The sequence below is a fragment of the Aegilops tauschii genome, chromosome 6 (genome assembly GCF_002575655.3).
Source record: "Aegilops tauschii subsp. strangulata cultivar AL8/78 chromosome 6, Aet v6.0, whole genome shotgun sequence".
NCBI classification, from domain to species: Eukaryota; Viridiplantae; Streptophyta; class Magnoliopsida; order Poales; family Poaceae; genus Aegilops; species Aegilops tauschii.
This window is the reverse complement of record NC_053040.3, coordinates 144,083,665-144,109,566: the sequence shown is the minus strand read 5'-3', so window position 1 is coordinate 144,109,566 and position 25,902 is coordinate 144,083,665. Positions and strand designations below refer to the sequence as shown.

Below are 25,902 nucleotides of genomic sequence, written 5' to 3'. Positions count from 1 at the left end.
ACGGTGTCCCGGCCAAAAGGGGTCCCTCGCCATGTCGGTTCCCGACCTGATGGGTCGGGCTGAGGACCCCTAGGCCCTAGGTCGGTTCCATCTTAGGCCACATTGGCGGCCCTTGGTGAATTATACGAGGACTCGAGGAGACTTGGAGGACAATCAACAAATACCAGCGCCTTGGAGGACTCTACCTCCACCGATGTAGCCGACTAGAATCTGTAACCCTAAGGCCCCCAGTATGCTATATAAGTCAGGGATTGGGCTCGTCGATATACATTCCCTTGGTACTTTACATGTACTTTGTATACACCCCTCAACATAATATATAAGAGCAAGAGTAGGATATTACCTCCTCTACAAGAGCCCAAACCTGGGTAAAACCTTGCCCCTATCACCATCGGGCCAAGTTGCCTAGGTAAGATACCCTACCGCGGCATATGTCGAATCTAGCTCTATAACACACATAAATTTAGTTAATTGAACATGGGCAATTGAGTTATATGATTCACATCTAAGCTATACCATATAACCTCATAAGCACGTGCTTACCTATCCTAGCATCCATAATCCTCTACTTTAATCACAATCCGCGTGTGTCGCCGCCTCCCCCCCCCCCCCCCCCCCCCACACACACACAAAAAACAAAAAAAACCTTTTTTTTCACAGTCCAAGTAAGCCACACGAACATGACATCTAAACGACGGGTGACGGGAACTTGAATAAGAATGAACATCATGGGCGGCACGGAACAAAAACTAACCATAAACGGAGGTGTCTCGCCCTTTGGTCACAACCACGGTGCCATGCTTCAACTCGACGGCGAAATCTCCGTCATAGGCGCTGCCACCGAGGCCTCCTTCCGTCGAAGTGAAAACCCTAGGTGATCGCCATCGCAATCGCCTCCTCCTCTTTACTTTCTTCCCTTTCTTTCCACATCGGGTGGTTTTGAAGCCTTGTCGATGGAACCGAGGTGGGGGCAAGGCTTTTTTATTTGCAAAATGGCGTGCGCACGTGGCGGCGCTCTTGCAAATGCGAGCCCCTGAAACAATCCACCTGCATTAAAGAAGTCCCAAAAACCGATTTTTTCTCGAAAAACCCCTTGCAGACGCAAAGTATCACCGCCGCAGTCCATCCTACACTGCGCGTGGCTACAGACGGCTAGGCAGACGACGCCACGTGAGAGAAACGCCTCCCGTGACCGTATTGCAGAGTGTCACTCATGCGATCCATCCTACGATGATGTGGCTACACACGGCGAGGCAGATGGCGCCGTGTGGGCGACATACGTATGAAAACGCCTCCGTGACCGGAACAACTTCGTCAACCCGAAAATTGCCGTTCGTGAATTCAGTGACTTTTTTTTTTGCACGCTTCTTCCATAGAATGTGGGAGATGAATTTTACTCTTGTATTCTCAAAGAAAAAACTAAGAAAGATCCTGCTGGCAATGCATGGATTGATGGATCTCGATCGGGCGTGGGAGGGAGGGAGGAGAGGGAACAAAACGGTGGGCAGTACGGTTGGCAGTGGAGCCACGCGGGGCGGCAAGGACGTCGTCATGGGCCTCCCTTGTCGTCGAGCAAAGCGTGACAGCCAGCCACGTCGTCCCTACCACCCCTACCCCGCCCCGATCCGGCCCGGTCGCTAGCTACTCTCTCTTTGCCTATTGGCATGGCCACACTTCACAGTTGTACGCCCATATCCACCGCACCCTGGCCGACGCCAGTACGCCGCAGCGCCGCTACTACTGAAATTTCCAGCAGCAAGAGCGAGCACACACCAGCCATTTCCCTTCCCTTCCCGAGTCATTTTTTAAAGGGTGTGAGAGGCTGTCGGCATGCCATCGTCAGCTCGCTCGCGGTCAAGGAGCACACTCCGTCCCGAGGGCATTTCTTCCGTCTCGCGGTGCTGCTAGCCAGGCAGTAAAATATTACTACTCGACAAGTCGCCGGATGCAGGGAGGACGCAGGCATGTGGCATCCCAGTAATAAGATAGATATACTTTTGTCAGATTAAAATAGATCCAGCCGAGGGTGGTCGCTCGACATTCTCTTGGTCTGCCATCGAGCACTGAACTGAACTGGATCGGGTTGAGGTGCTAGGAGCCCTAGGAAAGCATTGCTTGGAGCGAACGGCTCCATGATTAGGCTTTTCTTCTTTCAAAAAGGTCCGGCGCTTTAGCCCGTCCTCCGACTCCGAGACCATCACCTCCAGTAGTACGCTGATGAGTCAGCAAAACATTTGAAGAGTTACGTCGTGGATACCGATCTGAAATCCTTCCTCTGCCACCCGAGAATCATAGTAGTATTCTGATCTGATTCGCTTTGGATGCTCATGCTTGGTAAATGGTGCTACTGTGGCTGGTAGTCACGTGCCTGCGCAGTTTACATTTGTAGAGTATCGTTGCTAAGCACCAAGAACCAAGGAATCATGCATGCATACGAGCTATAGTAACGGCTAGGACCGAACCAGATTGATTGGCAAGGCCTGTTACGGGAAGAATCCGATGAGTTTGTCCAGCAAGCTCGCGGGTACTCTTTGTCATAAACCGGTAGGAATTGTCCGATGGAGCTAAACGCATCATGGTCCGGCCCTAGCTAGTCAAGATTGTACTACCAGTTACGATGGTTCAAGTTGATACTGTCAACTCCGCTTTGGAAATCGGAAAGCCCTAACATGATGACATGTCTATCATCAGAAATGCCCTAATCATGGACACCCTCACCCCTTGTGGTCACTATACCGTGAAGCTTGAATATACGATACCAAAACAAACCTGTGAACATACATCTGAGGCCACTCATCAAGCGAATTTGCATCTTCCAATCTAAGATAATAGCTCAGGTGGAAAGAAAGTTCATGTCCTATAACAATTCCTTCCGGCGGAAAGATGCGTACTTCGCCTGATCATTTTGGGAGAAAAAAAAATTCTGTATAGCAAAAGTGCACTTCACTATGGAAGGCAAAATGGATGTGAGCAGAAGCAGGGCGGGCATGGCTCTTATCAATCAAACTTGACACATGACCAGAGCACAGATTACAAAATCTACGCGGGTGGGTATCCTCTGTATCAAGTAGTCGATGCAAGTGCATCGCTCGTCAGTGTCGAATCCTCGGGGAGGAGATCTGAAATTTGGCAGATCATTGATAGGTCCTTCATACAAACATGATGCTCGAGCAGAAACCTTACTAAACAGTGCCTTCTTTTCATATAATGTACAGGCTACAGAGAATAAAAAGTTCGTTTGATACCAAAAGGCCAGCAGAAATTACAAATCCTTTTCGAAAAAAAGCAGAAAATACAAATGAAGTGTTTACTGCTACATGGATTATTTAAATCCGAGTTACCTTCAGTTACAAGATGGTGAAAACGAAGCTTTGCTGGTTACAGCCTGCGGTCTGCATTAAACGCCAAAAAGAAAAGTTATATGCCTGGATACTGTGTACTAGTCTTGCTGGAATCTTATGCATATACAGGAAAAAATGGCTAGTCGTCTCATTCACTATTTGGTTTCACACTCTTCGATCAACTTGGTAGAAAATGAGGATCCATAAATGAAGTGCAATGATACAATTTGTTACATTATATGTGGACTGCACTAGCCCTTTCCATTAGTTCGGACTTTTGGTTGCGTTGGCTAGTGCATGAAGCTTAACATGGTATCGGAGCTAACTCAAGTCCTGGTTCGCGCAATTTATCTAAAAATTGCTGTTGCCCCCCTTTGTGTCCACGTATAGGCCTCTTGAGTCATACGTGAGTTTCGCGCTCCGTCGCTCTCTTCCGGTTGCACGTGTTGACTTGTCTTCCCCGTCACACGTGAGAGGGGGTGTTACATTATATGTGGACTGCACTAGCCCTTTCCATCAGTTCGGACTTTTGGTTGCGTTGGCTAGTGCATGAAGCTTAACACAATTCAACTGCTGCTTATCTGTCAGTTCCCAGCAGCTGTTAAGAGGCACAGGGCTAACACTTCAGGAATAAAGGATATGCTACAGGGTACTGGTTGGCTGGTATGACATGCACCCTGAATTGGTAGGGAACGGGGCAGGACAATCTGCCTCTCATGATGCACACTTGTTCTACAACCACCCAACAAGGAAACAGTTTGCTGTCTAGAAAAGTGGACGTTCTGAACGCACTATCATACGTAATAAACTGTAAAGTGAATACTGCTAGTTAGTTGACAACACTGCTATTCCGGCTTTTAATCCGAGGTTGTACTTTTTGTTGTTTCGGCTTTTGTTTTCAGTTGGAAGGTTACCCTGTATTACTCCTTGATGAACTGTGAAACAGCCCTGCTGTCTTTCTTTCGGGAAAAACTACACTGCTGGTAACAGGGACTAGGCAAAAATATGCAAGCCAGACATTTTGCGTGCTTAAATCATGAATTGGCACACAATACCAGAAAAAATATCAAAGTACTTAGAGATCGTTCGCACTAACAGCAAGTGTTTGAACTTTGAGCAAGAGTAGACAGCAAATAGAACCATGAACATCTCTTGCTGACAAAAATGAAGGAGTGGCAAAGTTTATTAGACAAAAAGGCTTGGAAAGAACTAACACCTTCAGTAAACAAAATCGTATGAAGACATCACGATTTTACAAAATACAGCAGCTCGTCTGGTCCCTGAAAAGGTAGATAGACAATTTAATTAGCGACTGCAAGTCATGATAAACCAAATCCATTTAAGATAACGTCAATTTTGAAGTCCTGGTATTGCCCGCATTTACAAACAGATGTTACATAGTATGTTAGAATCTCTTGTTTGTGAGGGTACATGTTTGAAAATGTTAGCAGACTGTGGTGACTACTTGGATAGCCAAGTTTTGACAGGAAAACGAAACCCACTTAATAATTCTGAATCTCATTCCAAGTTATACAGCAAGAGAACATACTTCTTCGGATCTTCATAGTGTATTAAAGCCTCCAGAAATTTCTTCCAATACGGTCCAGTTTCCTGAAGGTTAACTTTGTCTGGTCCCGCAAGATAAGCTTGAACAATGAATTCATGGCTTCTCTCCCTGTATAGAGGAAAATGTGTCAGTTTGTTGTTTATTATGCAGTAAGATGAAATATATTGTGCTTAATCCTTTTAGACAGACCTTCCTTCATATCGTGACAACCATCCCAAGTAAGCTGCTCCAAAGTACATTGATGCAAATGGATTGTAGAGATCATCCACCGAGCTCACTGTGTATGCCGTATAGCCACAATCTCTACATACTCAAAATGCAAACTGCAAGTGAGAACAACTACCTGGAAACTGTAATAGCAAAATCGAACAAGAGCAGTTCTACGCGACCAACTCAATGGAGTTAGATTCCAGATTATTAGATTAATGCTTTGCTCTAAAGTATGATTGTCTGACTTCTGAAGTAACCGAAAGTAGCAGATCAAAAGAATTCATGCGTTACATTTTGTAATTGGATCACCGAATATATTTGTATGAAACCGTGTATGCCAAAACTGTAGTTCAGGTTCAGCTAGCGTGTGTAAGGACAAAATAATAAGTAAAGCAAGATAACTGGTAAAGTAAAGAGTTTCAGGTTTGTCAGGGTGAACAATATCGTTCAAAAGTTGAGGTCCTACTCAGATTCCACAATCACCTCACCTTAATTGTTTGGATAAAATGTACAGGTAAATGGCTAGACGCAGTGTCATGACCTGGAAAGCCATGCGGCAGTAGGGTAATCTATTCCCATCAATCCTGTCCGAGAACGTACTCCATGGACAAAGCGCATACTGCACACCTCTGCGAGAGCAGCTAGGGCTTCCTATGCAGATTTGAAACAGAATAGAAGGTTCAACAAATGTTAGGATGCAGGGGCTTATAGAACTTGCTAAAGGAAATTCAGATAATATATTTATTGATATCATGATAGCCCTACAGGCATCTACATAGGCAGTACCGATTAATCACAATAATAATATAGGCAGCACCGCTGGAATTTTAATTAGAAATATCTCTAATCACTAATTTTACAAGGAGATGGATGCTAACGCGATTAGCAGACATTATTTCCAAATGTTTACAGAAAAAGAGAAACAAGGAAATGTTATGATAACTAACAACAGAAGAAATGCATTAGTTAATACGGTATACTGTTGCGTGGATTGAGGGCCAAAATATGATGAGCATAGTATGTGATGATCACTCATGCTACAGTATTATACATAGACCTTCAAAAGCAATACGATTGCATGTGAGAAAACAGAGCTTTAAGAGCTATTCTACAGGATGCACGGGTATTGGCATTTCACTGCATTACAGATTTGCTATAATAGCAACATGTTTAAGCAAGTTTGGAAGATAAGAAGAGCAACATGTTTAAGCAAGTTCGAAGATAATATCATTAGATATTGACACATTATGAATTTATGATGATATACTATTTTGTTAGAATAGAATGCACTGACTATCAACCCAAAGCTTACCGGCTTTACTCCTCTTGAGCTGAAATGGCGAGATATGATTATTTCAGCAACAGCCTGAGATCAAATTCAGAATCACATACAGAAACTGTGCATTGGTGTCTAAACTCGTCATTACATAAAACCATCAAAAAACTATGCTGATGATATGATATAGAGACAGGGTGGTTGTATCAAATAAGGTGTGAAGTAATGGTTCTCTGAACAATATTTGGCCTTCACACTTGGTATTGCATGATAGAGAAATGCACGACAACACTCTAATCACAGCTATACTGAAATATGGGTTATGTGAACCCATACTAGTATTGTTACATGGCATTCACATGATCCGTTCTTTTTATGAAATTAAAGTCAGAACTTTACCAGCACAAGAATATGCAGAAGTTTAACTGTAGCTTTACGTACAAACATATGTTTGTCAAGTTTTAGCACGGCAAAGAGGGAAGCCTACTAGTGAAAGGAAATGTGAAGTAACTGCACAACTATTAAGAACCAGCCATACCTTAACCTCAACTCGAGAAAGATACGGTCTCTTCTTGGCATCATGCGAAAATCTGACATTTCCACGCCGCTCACCAGAATTTGTCCACTCCTTCAAGACGTCAGGCTGACTCCACATTCCATCCAGATCTTCCACTGACACTTTGGAATCCCAATATACCAGCTGTGTTCCTGACACAAAGATGATAATTGGATGACATGTTGAATGTAGCAAGAAGCTTTTCTGGAATCAAAATAGGGATCAGCATTTGGAGTACATGTGTTATTTTAACTTTTGCTTATATTTCACACTCCTTGAATCTAAAAAATACTAAATAAAAAAAATCAACGAATTTAACCTGCAGTTGAGGAATTTTCTAGGAGATCAGGAGCCAGCTCGTTTAAACTGTCTGGTTGTCTGCCAGCAAAAAAAGTGAGAAACAGTTCATCAACAAGTTAGATCCTGGATGTAAGGTAAAACAAAGAAATAGCTTTTGAATTTTAATTCAGTGAACAGTTTCTACATTTCTATCCTAATGGATATTCGATGGGTTGTAAGGAGTTGACCATGCAGTTCATATAGTTTACTTAGGGCATGTACAGTGCACTGCTAAGTGCTTTTATATCGGTGCTTAAAGAGAGATGAAAAACCACATCATTTAGCACGCATGCAAGAGCCACCTTCTCACATACAAGCACATATACTACAAGATTAGTACCTTATCAGTCGTAAGTGGCAAGAAAACTGTTTCTTTCATTAAACACCTCTTCACGCACTTGCATTGTATGTGCATTAATGATACAATCATCAAGGAACATCCTTTGGATTGTTGTGAAACAAAAAAAAACTGGTTATTTCATTAGTTTGATACTCCCTCTGTATCAAAATGTAAGAATACTTTGATACAGAGGGAGTATTTTGACATGTTAGGTGAACATAAATGATTAATTAAAAAGGAAACAAAATATTAGCAGTTGTAGGTTATTACAGCCTACAGCTACTATAATAGTAGGCCCACGTGATAATTCTCTCAGGGTGCTGGCAGGGTGGGTTGCGACTGCCCACCCATCTCCAGAGGTGTCCAGCAGCGATTAGAGCGGACAATGCGGTTGGCCACTACTACTTCCTTCCGGGTTTATTAGTCCCACTTGTATTTTGGGTCAAACTTTGACATTTGACTTAACTACAGAAAATAAGTTATATATCACAAAAACATTATCATTGGAAAGCTCTTTCGAAAATGAATCCAACAATATAAGTTTTTTGACATACAACTTATATTTTTTTAGTAAAATCTACAGTCAAAATTGAGCACAAAATATGAAGGGGGCCAATAAACCCGGATGGAGGCAGAAGTCCACATTATCCTGCTATAGTGGGTACAGAGAGGAGTACGGTGAAGGACTGGGACGCCGCCTGCAACGACAAGGCAGGCTGGAGGTGGTGACTGCACCATCGGTTTCTTGCGAGATATGTGTCAAGCTGCTTGAAATCATGGGAATCAAAGTAGTCAGTCCGCATCGCAATTGGTAAGCTTTTTCAAGGCACGGCCCAGCAGCTTAGCTGGGTGTCCGTGCCCGCTTACACCCTCATAATTCTCTGGTCCCAATTTATAGAGGTGAAACTTAAGATTAAAGCTACTGTAAACTTGTATCATGTCAAACAAGTAAAGTTGTGGCTTATGGTTCTGTTATTTCGAGGAGCTCAATAATTTCCCCCAAACTTGAAGTCTTACTAGGCTTACATATTTAAGCTCAAAACCTTGAAGACAAGACCTTAATAGACCACAAATTATAAGAGAAACAAATTTAACCAAGGCAATACACTGAGCACTGAACAACATAACAATGTTGGAAGTAGAATACGAAGAGAGATTTTGAAGAATAAAACCTCATAGAGAGCAAGGTCTCTTTCACATAAAGATAGCGTTCGAAAATGGGGGCAGATGACTTGTGAGTAGCTTTCTTTTTGCCTCCCTTGTAAGCTCTAACGACAAATTCTTCAGTTCTTTCTCTGCAGCATTTTTTGCCAAATAATTGCGTTTAGCAGTAGAAAGATACAAGATGATAAAGTACATTAAATTTAAAAGTGATACAGAATCTACCAGAGAAATACATACTTTTCATCACATGAGAAGAGCCACTTTGCATAAGCAGCACCAAAGTAGACATTTATAAAAGGCCAGTATAGTAAATCAATATTATCTTCAAGTTCAATGTCATAATTTTTGTAACCCAGTTCCCTATCAGAAGTGATGAAAACAAGAAGTTCAGTTAAAGAACGTAGATGAGAAAGGAAGATACAGAAATTAAGTTGACCAGGCCTGTTGACCGTTGAGTACCTGCCAAGCCATTGAGCAACTTCTGGTGTCACCTGCATTATGCCCATCTTAGTCTCCTTAGTCTTCCGATCATAGTTATCCACAAAGAGCCTCTTTCCACTCGCAATTTCTGCAAGGGCACCTATCATATACTGCACAAAATAAGTAGGATGCTTAGGCTTAGACAAGTCCACCAGGATAGTTACCAATAACAAGATAGCTGAACTCTATCATCACAATTGTCATGTCTTATACTCACATAATTTCTTACTCTTCCACCAAAGACAATGTATCATGAAACATATGTTAGTATATAGTTGTACTGCACCACTCACCTTTCCGATTACTGACACAAGTGCAAATAATGATAAAACATAGAGCAATAGAATCAATACCGGGTCTAGCTGTGATTTGAAATGCCTCTGAACAGTAATTGCAGCAACTACCTGAAAGAATCAACGAGTGTATGTAAGAATAGTTCTAACCCAGCATTATACAAACAACAAACATAATACAGTAATTAATAAAACCAATAGACCCCCGCTCTGAGATTGTTTTCCATAGCTCGGCAAACTTCAGCACTGCAGTAATAAACTTCTAAACAGTCATTTAACCACTTCCTTGAATATAGCAAGAAACCACCATGTTTGACCACTTATCTCACAGCAGCGATAGCATTTATCTTGGTTAAGCTTCAGCAACAAATTCACTAGGCCACTACTGATAGCCTGCTTTGCTTTTAGTGCCACACTCTAGCATCTCAGATGTGAAATGATTATTAAAATGAATAAACCAAATAATGGATAGACTGGATACGTCAGACATTTTGTTTTTTAAAGAGGTTATCTTAGACATGCAGAAATGCAGCTTCAAAAAACAGATATATAGTGATCTAGCAAACAGTACAAGTATCCAACAGCTACCGATAACAAATGTTTACACAGTTAGGCTGATCACCCACCATAATTTCAGTTTGTGTCAGATATGCCTCGCCATCAGGATCCCGTGATAGGTGAACTTTCTGTCCCTGTTCTTCCCCAGCGTCAGTCCACTCTTTACTTACATGAGGATCTGCCCACATTAATCGCATATCATCCGGATCCAAGCAGTCATCCCAATATTTAAAGCTTACGGGCATCTTGTACTGATCAATAGCAGTTTCTGTCAATCTGCATTGAAAACAATAAACAAGTAAAACTTAGATGCCATATGGTGTGTGCTTATAATACATTGGAATTAAGGTCAGCAAATACATTGGAATTAATAAAAAGGGGCAGCCCGGTGCACGTAGCTCCCGCTCGCGCAGGGTCCGGAGAAGGGTCCGACCGCTTTGGGTCTATAGTACGCAGCCTTTCCCAACATTTCTGCAAGAGGTTGTTTCCAGGACTCGAACCCGTGACCTCATGGTCACAAGGCAACAGCTTTAGCGCTGCGCCAAGGCTCCCCTTACATTGGAATTAATACTTTGCACAAAATGCAATCACATAATAAGAGGAAAATGCAATGACTGGTTGCATTGTATGATACTAGAAATGAGGGCATCCAAGTATCTGTAAACCAAACTGTGCACTCACTCGAGATGAAAAATCGTCAAATCCTGAACATGTATGCATCATACTATAGAGTACTCCATACTACAGCATGTAGTAAACACGACAAAGTAAATGTAACATGGAACTGCTCACTGAAAACAAACATAAATGTGGTGAACACACAAACATCACGGTATCTCGATGCACACAGAAGCCATCACCAAAATAAGTACACAAAATTCAGCAAGTCACACCACACCCACACCAACTAAGAGTCGGCAGATTCACATAATAAATAATTATAAAACATAGTTTGGTACCAGGGAGATGTTTTCTTCGTTTATTAATTGTTTTTTAAAAAGGGCTCGTGGAAGCCGTACAATTCCCACAAATTTTCATATGGCGATAGAAATTGCCAAAAACTAGCACATAGCACCTCGTGATCATTGTTTCCACCGTGGGATGACTTTCTAGGTTAAAACCGTGGAATAACTTAAATTTACAACACAATAAAAATCACTAAACCAGCACTAATCCACGAACAGTTTACAACTTAAATAGCAGTTTGGCACTAACCAACCAACCAGCTCCTAGGAGAGAACGACCAACCAACCAACCAGCAGCAGCATCGCGTGATCGTATCAGTCAAGCCATAGCGTCGCACACACGCTGTACCTGTACGCACGCACGCACGGCGAGATCACCAAAAACAGCAACAGCATTGGCCTCGTCAACCCGCCACCAAACAGAAGGAACGCACCGAGCGAGCATCGCACGCAACAACGAAAAAATCGCACCTCGACACCTCGCGATCTCGGTCGTAACCTCCATCAATGCACGACACAGCGACCAAAATCGGCAACAACAAATCACTGGGCGCTACCCAAAAAAACCTCGCTCCCACGGTCGAGCACCGAAGAGAACGGGCGAGAAGAGGCTCCGGCGGCGGGATGGCAGAGCGAGCTCACCAGGGCGCGCGGAGGCAGTCAGGAGGGGAATCGGAGGGTTTCCCGCCGCTCGCCGCCGGCTCCTCCCGATCTGAAGGGGATTTGGGGCCGAACGGGGTGGCGACGGTGGGGTGGGGTGGTGGGAATGGGGAATTGGCGAGAGAGGGGAAGGAGAGAGAGGCGCGTAAAGTGGAAGAGGGGAAGGGGAGGGTGGCACAGCAAAGCGCGAGTGCGGGCGGTACAGTTTAAACGTGGGCCTGTGCACGTGTCGGGTGGGTAGGACTCCATGCTGGTGGATTTCGGATTCGAAATCACAGTCGTTGAAATTGGATGGGCGTCGATTTCTTGCGAATGAAGCGACGCTGTTTGGTCGTTTCGGATAACTATTTTTCTCCGCTCACCAGTCCAGATCAATTTGATGTTTGCTTGTCCTCCAATGATTTTTTCCAGTGGAATGTTGTAAATAAAATTTCAGCAAAGATGAGTTTTATTCCAAAATTATAGGATTACAATCTACTGGCAAGAGATCCTCGATACACGGGGGCCTCTCTGAAGCCAAACAGCAGTACAAGATTATGTACGGCTGTAATTAGCCAGACAATCTACTACCTTATTTTAATACCTACAAATCTTCTGGGGAATAAACTCCCTCTCCTCCATCAGGGCCTTGATCTCAGCTACCAAGTGCCCATAAGTCGACCGTGAGAGATTCTCATTTGATAAGATGGACAGAGCCTCAATTGAATCTGAGTGGACAATGACTTGCAGGTCTGTGTGTTGGAGAGCTAAATCCATGCCTTGCATAAGCGCATGGATCTCCGCTTCAAGAGCATCATTGCATCTGAATAAAACCCTATAAGCAGCAAAGATGACCGAACCGTCATGACGTCGTAGCACCATACTAGTCGCAGTGGAGCCATCATGAACAGAAAAGGAACCATCCACCGAGAGGGCCGCCTGGCCCACTGGAGGAGGAGGCCATGGCACACACTGGCCGCTACCCATAGGTTCCGGAGTCCGGACCTCCAACGAGGTCATTTTACCTTTGATAATCTCTTCAGTGGTATATCTCCAAGCAAGATCTAGGGACTTCAGATAACTGACCAAGAAATCAACACTTATTTCCAACGGAGGAACTACCTTGCCATGTGTTATATCTAACCTGAGATTCTAAATACGCCAAATAAGCAAAATAGCCATGTCACGAACTTGATCGAAACATCCAGATAAAACATATAACGAAACATCCAGATAAAACATATAACAACCACTCCTTGCCATTGTCTATCAGTTGTTCCGTCGCCGGTAGCGGCCAGAACTAATGCATGGTCTCCCAAATGGCCCTTGCATGGCCGCATGTAATTAAAGCATGAAAGGAGCTCTCCACTTCAAGACCACACACACGACATGTTCCACGATTTGAGAGATGTCTAGTCACTTTGCATTCATTTGTTGCTAAGGCCCTACCCGCAACCTTTCAGGCGGTGACACGCATCTTGACCAGAACTTTCGCCAGATACATGACCATAGAAAATCAATGTCGGGTGTCAATCTGTTCGAGGATCTATTAGTGCAAAAATGTTGTAAGTATATACTAGTGTAATGCTCGTGCGTTTCCCTGCAAAAAATGTCCACGTGTTGCATTCTCTTTTATGATGGAAGACAGTGACTTTGTTTTAGTCTTTCCTTTAGATTGCCACATCTAAAATTATGCAAGTTTAACCAAATTATATGGATATTTGATTCAAGCCACACACTATAAAAGATTGGTTTTGGGAAAACAATCCAAATTTGTCGATTGATCCTACTCTCACATCACATTGGCAGCATCCTCCGTGGGCACCACATACCACGGGGTCCACTTTCAGAAATATCTCGGACATCCCCGTCTCATACCCGTCATCTCTATCCCCCGTCTCTCTCGGTAGACTCCCGTTTACGTAGAAGGGCGATGTTGTATATCTCGCCACCGCCGCAACATGGCACCATGCGTCATCGCCGGCGCTGTTGGAAGGTAATGCTGCAGCCTGCGCGCCACCCCAGCCGCTGCCACAAGGTGATGTTGCAGCCACCGCACACTGCACGCCATTGTCGAACTGATGTTGCAAGCACCTCGCACCACTTCTGTTGTCGCCATTGATCCTACAAGCACCTTGTTGGGGAACGTAGTATTTCAAAAAAATTCCTACGATCACGCAAGATCTATCTAGGAGAAGCATAGCAACGAGCGGGGCGTACCCTCGTAGACCGAAAGTGGAAGTATTTAGTAACGCGGTTGATGTAGTCGAATGTCTTCGCGATCCAACCGATCCAAGTACCGAACGCACGGCACCTCCGCGATCTGCACACGTTCAGCTCGGTGACGTCCCACGAACTCTTGATCCAGCTGAGGCCGAGGGAGAGTTTCGTCAGCACGACGGCGTGGTGACGGTGATGATGAAGTTACCGGCGCAGGGCTTCGCCTAAGCACTACGACAATATGACCGAGGTGTAAAACTGTGGAGGGGGGCACCGCACACGGCTAAAGATCAACTTGTGTGTCTATGGGGTGCCCCCTTCCCCGTATATAAAGGAGGGGAGGAGGAGGCCGGCCGGCCCTAGGGGGGCGCCCAAGGGGGGAGTCCTACTCCAAGTAGGAATCCCCCCTTTCCTAGTCCAAGTAGGAGAAGAAGGGAAAGAGGAGAGAAGAGAAGGAAGGAGGGGGGCGCCACCCCCTCCCCTTGTCCAATTCGGACTGGGCAAGGGGGGGCGCCACCTCTGGCCGGCCCTCTCTCTTCTCCACTAAGGCCCATTGTGGCCCATTAATCCCCCGGGGGGTTCCGGTAACCCCCCGGTACTCCGGAAAATACCCGATACACTTCAGAACCATTCCGGTGTCCGAATATAACCTTTCAATATATCAATCTTTATGTCTCGACCATTTCGAGACTCCTCGTCATGTCTGTGATCTCATCCGGGACTCCGAACAACCTTCGGTCATCAAATCACATAAACTCATAATACGAATCGTCATCGAACGTTAAGCGTGCTGACCCTATGGGTTCGAGAACTATGTAGACATGACCGAGACACATCTCCGGTCAATAACCAATAGCGGAACCTGGATGCTCATATTGGCTCCTACATATTCTACGAAGATCTTTATCGGTCAAACCGCATAACAACATACGTTGTTCCCTTTGTCATCGGTATGTTACTTGCCCGAGATTCGATCGTCGGTATCATCATACCTAGTTCAATCTCGTTACCGGCAAGTCTCTTTACTCGTTCCGTAATGCATCATCCCGCAACTAACTCATTAGTCACATTGTGTTGTAGGGTGGAACCCTAGATGTAGATCTTTCACGAATTGGAGGGGAAATCCCCAAGAACAAGAAGAACACAAAGGGGGAAAACAAGTGGAACACTCAAATTGACTTGATCCAATCACACATGTGCTAGATCCAATCACACAAAGAGAGATACAAAGGTCCAAATCCAACACAAGAAGATACAAGAGGTAACTAGTTCATCCCAATCCTATGAGGAGAGAGGTCTTGATGATCCTATGATGGGGATCCTTCCCTAGATGGGGCCTTGATATCCACAAGAGAATCTTCTCCCTTAGGAGGTCATGATATCCAAGAGGAGGAAGATGAGCAAAGCTCTCTCAATATCTCACATGTACTTTGCTATCCTTCTAATGAGGTAGGGGAAGAGTTTATATAGTCTAGGGACTAAATATGAGGGAGAGAGGGGTACAAGGGTCAAAGACCCCAAAATGCACGCATGCAATTTGATGGGTCCAGGCACCCGGGGTAAAGGGGCCCGGGCACCTGGAGGTGGTGCGACTGTAGGTGGACAGGCACCCGGACCGGTCAGGGAGGGCCGGCTGTAGGTGGCCGGGCACCCGGGCCCATCATGGCCGGGCACCCGGGGAGGGCCGAGGCCGCACCAGGTCGTGGCAGGAGGGAGGCCGGGCACCCGGGGGTTGGGGGCCCGGGCACCCGGGTCGGCGGAGGGCAAAGCCCAGGTGGAGGCCGGGCACCTGGGGCCAAGTTGGTCGGGTACCCTGGGGCGGCCAGGAACTCCAGCTGGCTGTAGGCAGGGGCCGGGCACCCAGGCTGCTGGTGGCCGGGCACCCGGGGTGGTCCGGGGCCTCCTTTGCTTCGCGCTTCGGCCGTCCTTCTTCCTTCTCTTCTTCCATGTGTGCTTGCGTCTCCGTCCTCGACTCTTCACGGTCATCTCCTTGGTATCTAAGAAAGCACAATGTATCCATTTGACATAGGACCCAAGTCTCGTGTGAAATCGAATGGAGTTTGAAGAGGAAGGAGTTAACCTTGGTTTCGATGGCACGTGCGCGAGCCCTCGTCATAGGTCCTCTCCGTGCTTGCGGTGAAGATGGGGCGTCCATGGGGGTGAGAGAGGGATGCTCCGCATCATCTCCTCCCCCTTGGGAGAGATCCGTCCACGGATCGAGATCTTCATCACCATGGGAAAGAGAGGGCGTCGCCGTGTAGAAGTGGACAACCACCAAGTACTCAACATCTTCAAGCTCGAAATGGGCACTCTCCAATGTCGCATCGTCTTGTGATTCCTTCAAAAGTAGCAAGTACAACAAACACTTGGAAAAACAAATGTGGTTAGCGTTAGTGCAAAACCCAGCATTCAAGAGGTGATTCACCAAACAAGTGTCGTCATAAAGCATAGCATATGGTGTTACAAGGGAGTGTGACATGTCATGTAAGCACATAGATTGAGCAAAATCAAGGACATCATGGAAACAAACATGTAAATGTGAGGTAGAGATGCAAATATGTGTGACAAGAGAATAAGCATCTACCTCAAGTTCATAGCAAGCATTCACAAATTGCTCAATGAAAGGTCTATGGTAGGCATAGGAATCATTCACAACACCAAATAAAATGAAGTGTCTAAACACATGTGTCAAGTGTAAGACAATCCAAGCATAACGTGCATAGGGTGTGGAGAAAATCGAGTGGCACTTAACACAATAGAAGGAGAAATTGTTCAACATGTGCGAGGCAATCAAGTCATGTGAGCAAATAGTAGGCATAGGCATATGTGAAGTAATGACATTGTTGCAACCAAACATATATAGGAGCAAGTAATCCAAGAATTGGATGCAACATGAGAAACCATAGAAATCAAGTCGTGCAAACTAGTGGAGCGAAGATGAAACACACTAGAGGAAATCATGGCACTCATGTCATGTGAGCAAATAATGGATATAGGTAATGCACATGACATATCGCAAGCACGAGCACAAAGCAAGATCATAGTATCATCGTAGGAATGTGGCATAAATGGAAAATGGCAATAACAAGCAATATCTCCATTAAGCTTGCAAATGCACATAAGAAAAAGGTTTTGATAACCCACAAGTATAGGGGATCAATTGTAGCCTCTTTCGATAAGTAAGAGTGTCAAACCCAACGAGGAGCTAAAGGTAGAACAAATATTTCCTCAAGTTCTATCGACCACCGATACAACTCTACGCATGCTTAACGTTCGCTTTACCTAAAACAAGTATGAAACTAGAAGTGCTTTGTAGGTGTTGTTGGATAGGTTTGCAAGAATATAAAGAGCACGTAAATAAAACTAGGGGCTGTTTAGATAAAGACACAATAAAGTAAGTATAGCGAGTGTGGAAAAGTGGTGGTAGGAGTTGCGAAATTGTCCCTAAGCAATTGACTACTTTACTAGACCGATAGCAAGTTTTATGTGGGAGAGGCCACTGCTAGCATGTCATCCCTGACTTGGAATTCTATGCACTTATGATTGGAACTATTAGCAAGCATCCGCAACTACTAACGTTCATTAAGGTAAAACCCAACCATAGCATTAAGATATATTGGTCCCCCTTCAATCCCGTATGCATCAATTTCTATGCTAGGTTGAAGCTTCTGTCACTCTTGCCCTCCAATACATAGTCCTATCAACATACAACTAACCCTATGGTGTGATCCACGCGCGCGCTCATATGATGGGCACTAAAGGACAGCAACATAACCACAAGCAAATTAAACCAATCATAGCAATTCACCAATTACCGATAGGACAACGAAAATCTACTCATACATCATAGGATGGCAACACATCATTGGATAATAATATGAAGCATAAAGCACCATGTTCAAGTAGAGGGTACAACGGGTTGCAGGAAAGTGGACCGCTGTAGATAGATGGGGGAAGGTGATGAAGATGTTGGTGAAGATGACGGAGGTGTTGGTGTAGATTGCGGTGACGATGATGGCCCCGGCGGCGTTCCGGCGCCACCGGGAGAGAAGGGGAGAGGTCCCCCCTTCTTCTTCTTCTTCCTTGACCTTCTCCCTAGATGGGAGAAGGGTTTCCCCTCTGGTCCTTGGCTTCCATGGCATGGGAGGGGTGAGATCCCCTCCGAGATTGGATCTGTCTCTCTGTCTCTCTCTGTTTCTGCGTTTCAGATTCTGGCCTTTCACCGAGATCCGTAACTCCGATTGGGTTGAAATTTGGACACGATTTTTATCCGGATATTGGCTTTCTTGCGGCGAATGAAGGGCACCAACCGCCTTACGGGGTGGCCACGAGGGCCCAGGGCGCGCCTGACCCCCTGGTGCGTGCCCCTCACCCTCGTGGGCCCCTCGGGCATCGTCTCGCGATGATTCCACTTCCCAAAATTCGCATATATTCTAAAAAAATCTCTGTCAGCTTTTATCCCGTTTGGACTCCGTTTGATATGGGTTTTCTGCGAAACAAAAAACATGCAACAAACAAGAACTGGCACTGGGCACTGGATCAATATGTTAGTCCCAAAAATAGTATAAAAAGTTGCCAAAAGTATGTAAAAGTTGTAGAATATTGGCATGGAACAATCAAAAATTATAGATACGACGGAGACGTATCAGCATCCCCAAGCTTAATTCCTGCTCGTCCTCGAGTAGGTAAATGATAAAAAAGATAATTTTTGATGAATTCTACCTAGCATAATCTTGATCATGTAATCTAATCATGGCATGAATATTAAGACATGAGTGATTCAAAGCAATAGTCTATCATTTGACATTAAGACAATAATACTTCAAGCATACTAATAAAGCAATCATGTCTTTTCAAAATAACATGGCCAAAGAAAGTTATCCCTACAAAATCATATGGTATGGCTATGCTCCATCTTCACCACACAAAATATTCAAATCATGCACAACCTCGATGACAAGCCAAGCAATTGTTTCATACTTTTGACGTTCTCAAACCTTTTCAACTTTCACGCAATACATGAGCGTGAGCCATGGATATAGCACTATAGGTGGAATAGAATATGGTGATGGAGGTTGTGTGGAGAAGACAAAAAGGGAGAAAGTCTCACATCAATGCGGCTAATCAATGGGCTATGGAGATGCCCATCAATTGATGTCAATGTGAGGAGTAGAGATTGCCATGCAATGGATGCACTAAGAGCTATAAGTGTATGAAAGCTCAACAAAAGAAACTAAGTGGGTGTGCATCCAACTTGGTTGCTCACGAAGACCTAGGGCATTTGAGGAAGCCCATTGTTGGAATATACAAGCCAAGTTCTATAATGAAAATTCCCACTAGTATATTAAAGTGACAATATAAGAAACTATCTATCATGAAGATCATGGTGCTACTTTGAAGCACAAGTGTGGAAAAAGGATAGTAGCATTGTCCCTTCTGGGCCTTTCTCTTTATTTGGCCTTTTTATATATATTTGGCCTTTCTCTTTTTTTTCTTTTTTTTCGGGACAATGCTCTAATAATGATGATCATCACACTTTTATTTACTTACAACTCAATATTACAACTCGATACTAGAACAAAGATATGACTCTATATGAATGCCTCCGGCGGTGTACTGGGATGTGCAATGATCTAGCGTAGCAATGACATAAAAAAACGGACAAGCCATGAAAACATCATGCTAGCTATCTTACGATCATGCAAAGCAATATGACAATAAATGCTCAAGTCATGTATATGATGATGATGGAAGTTGCATGGCAATATATCTCGGAATGGCTATGGAAATGCCATGATAGGTAGGTATGGTGGCTGTTTGAGGAAGATATAGGGAGGCTTATGTGTGATAGAGCGTATCGTATCACGGGGTTTGGATGCACCAGCGAAGTTTGCACCAACTCTTGAGGTGAGAAAAGGCAATGCACGGTACCGAAGAGGCTAGCAATGATGGAAGGGTGAGAGTGCGTATAATCCATGGACTCAACATTAGTCATAAAGAACTCACATACTTATTAAAAAAATCTATTAGTCATCGAAACAAAGTACTACGCGCATGCTCCTAGGGGGATAGATTGGTAGGAAAAGACCATCGCTCGTCCCCGACCGCCACTCATAAGGAAGACAATCAATAAATACCTCATGCTCCAACTTCGTTACATAACGGTTCACCATACGTGCATGCTACGGGAATCACAAACTTCAACACAAGTATTTCTACAATCCACAACTACCCACTAGCGTGACTCTAATATCACCATCTTTATATCGCAAAACTATTGCAAGGAATCAAACATATCATATTCAGTGATCTACAAGTTTTATGTAGGATTTTATGACTAACCATGTAAATGACCAATTCCTGTCATCTCTCTAAATAGATATAAGTGAAGCAAGAGAGTTTAATTCTTTCTACAAAAGATATACCCACACTCTAACAAATATAAGTGAAGCAAAAGAGCATTCTACAAATGGAGGTTTTCTATGTGAAGAGAAACAGGCAATCCAAACTTCAAATGATATAAGTGAAGCACATGAAGCATTCTATAAAGCCATACTCAAAAGATATAAGTGAAGTGCAAAGAGCATTATATAAATCAACCAAGGACTATCTCATACCAGCATGGTGCATAAAATAAAAGTGAAAACTAAATGCAAAAGAGGCTCCAAGATTTGCACATATCGCATGAACGAAACGAAACCGAAAACCTACCGATTCTTGTTGAAGAAAGATGGGATGCCTTCCGGGGCATCCCCAAGCTTAGACGCTTGAGTCTCCTTGAATATTTACTTGGGGTGCCTTGGGCATCCCCAAGCTTGAGCTCTTGCCTCTCCTCCTTCTCCTCACATCGAGACATCGTCGATCTTCGAACACTTCATCCACACAAAACTCAACAGAAAGCTCGGTAAGATCCGTTAGTATAATAAAGCAAATCACTACTCTAAGTATTGTTGCAAACCAATTCATAGTTTGTTTTTGCATTGTATCTACTGTACTATAACTTTTCCATGGCTTAATCCACTGATAGAAATTGATAGTTTCATCAAAACAAGCAAACTATGCATCAAAATCAGAATATGTCTTAAACAGGACAGTCTGTAGTAATCTGAACATTCACCATACTTATGGTACTCCAAAAATTCTGAAACAATTAGGAAGAATAAAAAATTTGTGTATAAAGACAATGCAAAAAGTTTCAGAACCATTTGACGTTCCAGTAAAAAAAATGTAAAATCACACACTACAGCCAAAGTTTCTGTTTTGCACCGCACAAACCAACAAGCAATCTAAACATCCTAAAGGCAAACCTTGGCACATTATTTTTGTTTTTAAACTTTGTAAAAGCACAACAGAAATAAATGACTCTCTAAAACTTCCGGGTTGTCTCCCTGGCAGCGCTTTCTTTAAAGCCATTAAGCTAGGCATATAGTGCTCAAGTAATGGATCCACCCGGATCCCAAGGTATATCAAAGCCAATTTTAATTAACAATGATTTGTGATTTAGTAGTGAGCACAAAGTAACATATATCATGCAACAACGAAGTCTAACTATCTTCCTATGCATCAGCATGTCATAAAAGAACAATTCATGCACACATAGTAAAGGCCAATGCATAGTATAAACAGTTTCTTGCAATTTTATCATATTGGAAACATGGAGAGGCGGAGATGTAGTTCCTCTCTCATAATAATTGCAAGTAGGAGCAGCAAGCACATGCATATTATATCTGTCAAAATCATCATGTGTAGTAGTAAAATGCAACCCATCAATATAATCCTTAATAAGGGCAAACTTCTCCGATATAGTGTAGTTGGGAGAATTCAAAAAGATAATAGGACTATCATGGGTGGGTGCAATAGCAACAATTTCATGTTTAACATAAGGAACTATAGCAAGTTCATCTCCGTAAGTATAATTCATATTGGCATCTTGGCCACAAGCATAGCAAGCATCATCAAAAAGGGATATTTCAAAAGAATCAACAGGATCATAACAATCATCCTTCGGTAAGCACGAAGGGAAATTAAACAATGTATGAGTTGAAGAGTTACTCTCATTAGAAGGTGGGCACGGGTAGCTAATACTATCTTCCTCCTTTTGTTCTTTGCTCTCCTCATCATCTTTTTCATCCAATGAGCTCACAGTTTCATCAATTTCTTCTTCCATAGACTCTTGCAAAATATTAGTCTCTTCTTGGACAGCGGAGTCTTTCTCAATAAAATCATCAATATCGGAATTGAATTCATAATTCTCATAGCAATATTTAAGTATAGCAAAATTTTCAGGTCTGTAAACAGCATCATCAAGATTTTCACACTCTTTAAACAAAGATTCAATTTCATAAGCACCCATAAAAGCAACGAATTCTTCTATTTGTTCCACATCATAGTAATCATATATACCATTAGCATAAGAAGCCAAGGTTTTATCATCATTAAATTTGCATGAAAAGGGAAGGTGTGGAGCCTTCATCCTAGAGCAACAAGTATAATCATATCTCAAGCATAGTTCCCGAGCATACCACTTCAATATATGAATTTGATCCCATAATAGTTTCCCTTTTTGAGTCAAGCGATAATCCCTAAAGTATTCACGTTGATCCAACGTGTCTCCCATTACATAATTGAATGGGGTTTTCTCAGGATTATTAAAGTAGTACATAATATCTTTCACATAATGAGCATCGAGGGTTTTAGGAGGTTCCCCATCTCCATGAGTAGCAAGTAAACCTAATTTTTTTTGGTATTTCGTGTTCCATACCCATAACTAAAGATAGAGAACAACTTAGAACAACAAATAAAAATTACTTAGTGATAAAGCAAACAAGCACACACGAGAATATTCACCCCACGCTATAACTCCCCAGCAACGGCGCCAGAAAAGGGTCTTGATAACCCACAAGTATAGGGGATCAATTGTAGCCTCTTTCGATAAGTAAGAGTGTCGAACCCAACGAGGAGCTAAAGGTAGAACAAATACTCCCTCAAGTTCTATCGACCACCAATACAACTCTACGCACGCTTAACGTTCGCTTTACCTAAAACAAGTATGAAACTAGAAGTACTTTGTAGGTGTTGTTGGATAGGTTTGCAAGAATATAAAGAGCACGTAAATAAAAACTAGGGGCTGTTTAGATAAAGACACAATAAAGTTAGTATAGCGAGTGTGGAAAAGTGGTGGTAGGAGTTGTGAAATTGTCCCTAAGCAATTGACTACTTTACTAGACCGATAGCAAGTTTTATGTGGGAGAGGCCACTGCTAGCATGTCATCCCTGACTTGGAATTCTATGCACTTATGATTGGAACTATTAGCAAGCATCCGCAACTACTAACGTTCATTAAGGTAAAACCCAACCATAGCATTAAGATATATTGGTCCCCCTTCAATCCCGTATGCATCAATTTCTATGCTAGGTGGAAGCTTCTATCACTCTTGCCGTCCAATACATAGTCCTATCAACATACTACTAACCCTATGGTGTGATCCACGTGCGTGCTCATATGATGGGCACCAAAGGACAGCAACATAACCACAAGAAAATTAAACCAATCATAGCAATTCACCAATTACCGATAGGACAACGAAAATCTACTCAGACATCATAGGATGTCAACACATCATTGGATAATAATATGAAGCATAAAGCACCATGTTCAAGTAGAGGGTAAAACGGGTTGCGGGAGAGTGGACCGCTGTAGATAGATGGGGGAAGGTGATGAAGATGTTGGTGAAGATGACGGAGGTGTTGGTGTAGATTGTGGTGACGATGATGGCCCCGGCGGCGTTCTGGCGCCACCGGGAGAGAGGGGGAGAGGGCCCCCCTTATTCTTCTTCTTCTTCTTCCTTGACCTTCTCCCTAGATGGGAGAAGGGTTTCCCCTCTGGTCCTTGGCTTCCATGGCATGGGAGGGGTGAGAGCCCCTCCGAGATTGGATCTGTCTCTCTGTCTCTCTCTGTTTCTGGGTTTCAGATTCTGGCCTTTCACCGTTTCTTATATTCCCGGAGATCCTTAACTCCGATTGGGTTGAGATTTGGACACGATTTTTATCCAGATATTGGCTTTCTTGCGGCGAAAGAAGGGCACTAACCGCCTTATGGGGTGGCCATGAGGGCCCAGGGCGCGCCCCTCACCCTCGTGGGCCTCCCGGGCATCGTCTCGCGATGATTCCACTTCCCAAAATTCACATATATTCCAAAAAAAATCTCTGTCAGTTTTTATCCCGTTTGGACTCCGTTTGATATGGATTTTCTGTGAAACAAAAAACATGCAACAAACAGGAACTGGCACTGGGCACTGGATCAATATGTTAGTCCCAAAAATAGTATAAAAAGTTGCCAAAAGTATGTAAAAGTTGTAGAATATTGGCATGGAACAATAAAAAATTATAGATATGATGGAGACGTATCAACATACAAGTACTAAAATCAATCATCATGTGTAATGCAAAGCATGGGTCACAAATGCATGGTAAAGGCATCAGAATAAGCATGTCATGCAAAGTGAACATGGCAAGATGGGCATATAATATGTAATGGACAATAACTCATAGCCAAGTGAGGGCCTGTAGAAGAAATGCGCGAAGTCTTTGTGCGAAGAGAGCGGTGGGAAAGGCAATCCATGGGATCCCAAGTCATCATTGCTCTCTAGAGCTCGTTTTGTCAACTCGTGGGATTGTGAGGTTGACAAGTATTCATGGGTACCTACACAAAATAGACACAAATCAAAGAAAGTGTGTGCATGGTAAATGTACACATCATCCATCATGATGTGTATGTGCATGTTTGAGTTAGCACAAGATAAGCATCGCTCAAAGAAATTTGATGCATGGTATAAGAACATGTCATCCATCATGAAAGAATAGTTATTATGTATGACACGATGGGGACACAAATTGAGAATGCAAGTATATGGCGCATCACTAGCATGTTTATTCATGGGGAGCATATGGTGCACACAAGTAGTGGGATCATGCAAAGTATGGAATGCATCAAAATCTCCTAATGTATGAGGAAACTAAAACATCACATGGAGAATATTGACAACATCCAAAACAATGCATATTTGGAACAATGTGATCATGGCATGGCATAGTAGATGAATTTCGCAAATCATGTAAAGGAAGCATGGCAATATCATCGCATGAAAAACAAAAGCCAATGACCATCATCTCGTCATCTATGCCATAAGTGCAAATGGGATTTATTTTAATGGGGCATGCATAGTTACTATGTTGAGATTGAAATGATGCAATGTGGGAGATCTCACTCATAGCATATGACAAGTTCAATGGATTGTCAAACATGATGTGACCAAAAGAATTTTCACATGATATCCTATGTAACATGGCATCACAACTAATAGACTCCACATGGCAATCATCAAACTCATCATAAATGGGTAAATCATCACATGGGGAAGTCGAACTAGCATGAAGCATGACAATAGGTGGATCAACATCATGCAAGCAATCAATGTCAAGAATGTCCACTAGTGGGACTAGAGCATCACCTTCACCTATATTACCTTGTTCATTCCACTCAAGTGGTGTAGGTGAGGTGGCAAAGACCAAATGGTGGTCATCATCTTCATCTTGATGGAACCATGTGGGGGGTGCATCATATTCCACCGTGGCCATCATCTTGTCCAAAGGAAGGACGAAGTCGTCACGAATCGGCGCGTCATCATATATGAGACCTAGCACCAAATGAGAAGACACAATAGAGGTAGAGGTTAAGTTGTTAGAAATCGAAATGGCCTCACATGCCCTATCAACTACCTCACTCTCTTTGTGTGGTGGTGGCTCACTCACTCCCTCAAGGTAGGTGCACTCAATGTCACATATGATGGAGTCACTCAAATCACTCAAGTGGTGGTGGTGGTGGCTCTCCTCACATGGGAATTGGGGCAGCTCATCATATATGGGGCTAGTGGTGAAGTCACTCTCACTCTCAA

The 25,902-nt window shown here is 43.3% G+C and overlaps 1 protein-coding gene across 2 annotated transcripts; it reads right to left on the bottom strand.

Annotated features, from left to right (window-relative positions):
• Positions 1-2,826: 2,826 nt before the first annotated feature.
• LOC109774480 (uncharacterized) lies at positions 2,827-11,927 on the bottom strand. Of its 2 annotated transcripts, XM_020333202.4 has the most exons (14): positions 11,732-11,927; positions 10,193-10,400; positions 9,627-9,677; positions 9,253-9,383; positions 9,031-9,153; positions 8,802-8,924; positions 7,270-7,328; positions 6,933-7,102; positions 6,431-6,484; positions 5,660-5,769; positions 5,098-5,211; positions 4,891-5,016; positions 4,558-4,621; positions 2,827-3,392 (listed from the first exon to the last, which is right to left on the bottom strand). In XM_020333202.4, exons 2-13 carry the CDS (start codon positions 10,367-10,369, stop codon positions 4,594-4,596), a joined length of 1,266 nt encoding a protein of 421 aa, XP_020188791.1. In that variant the 5' UTR covers positions 10,370-10,400; positions 11,732-11,927; the 3' UTR covers positions 2,827-3,392; positions 4,558-4,593. The 2 variants fall into 2 exon arrangements, with proteins under 2 accessions (XP_020188791.1, XP_020188789.1); XM_020333200.3 differs by lacking the exon at positions 2,827-3,392 and having other exon boundaries at positions 4,399-4,621.
• Between the last annotated feature and the right edge of the window lie 13,975 nt (positions 11,928-25,902).

Coding starts and splice junctions, on each gene's coding strand:
- LOC109774480 (XM_020333202.4), bottom strand. CDS start 10,369: ATGCCCGTAAGCTTTAAATATTGGGATGACTGCTTGGATCCGGATGAT. Junction 9,678..10,192: donor TGACACAAACTGAAATTATG/GTGGGTGATCAG, acceptor TGATTCTTTCAG/GTAGTTGCTGCAATTACTGT. Junction 8,925..9,030: donor CTCTTCTCATGTGATGAAAA/GTATGTATTTCT, acceptor AAAATGCTGCAG/AGAAAGAACTGAAGAATTTG.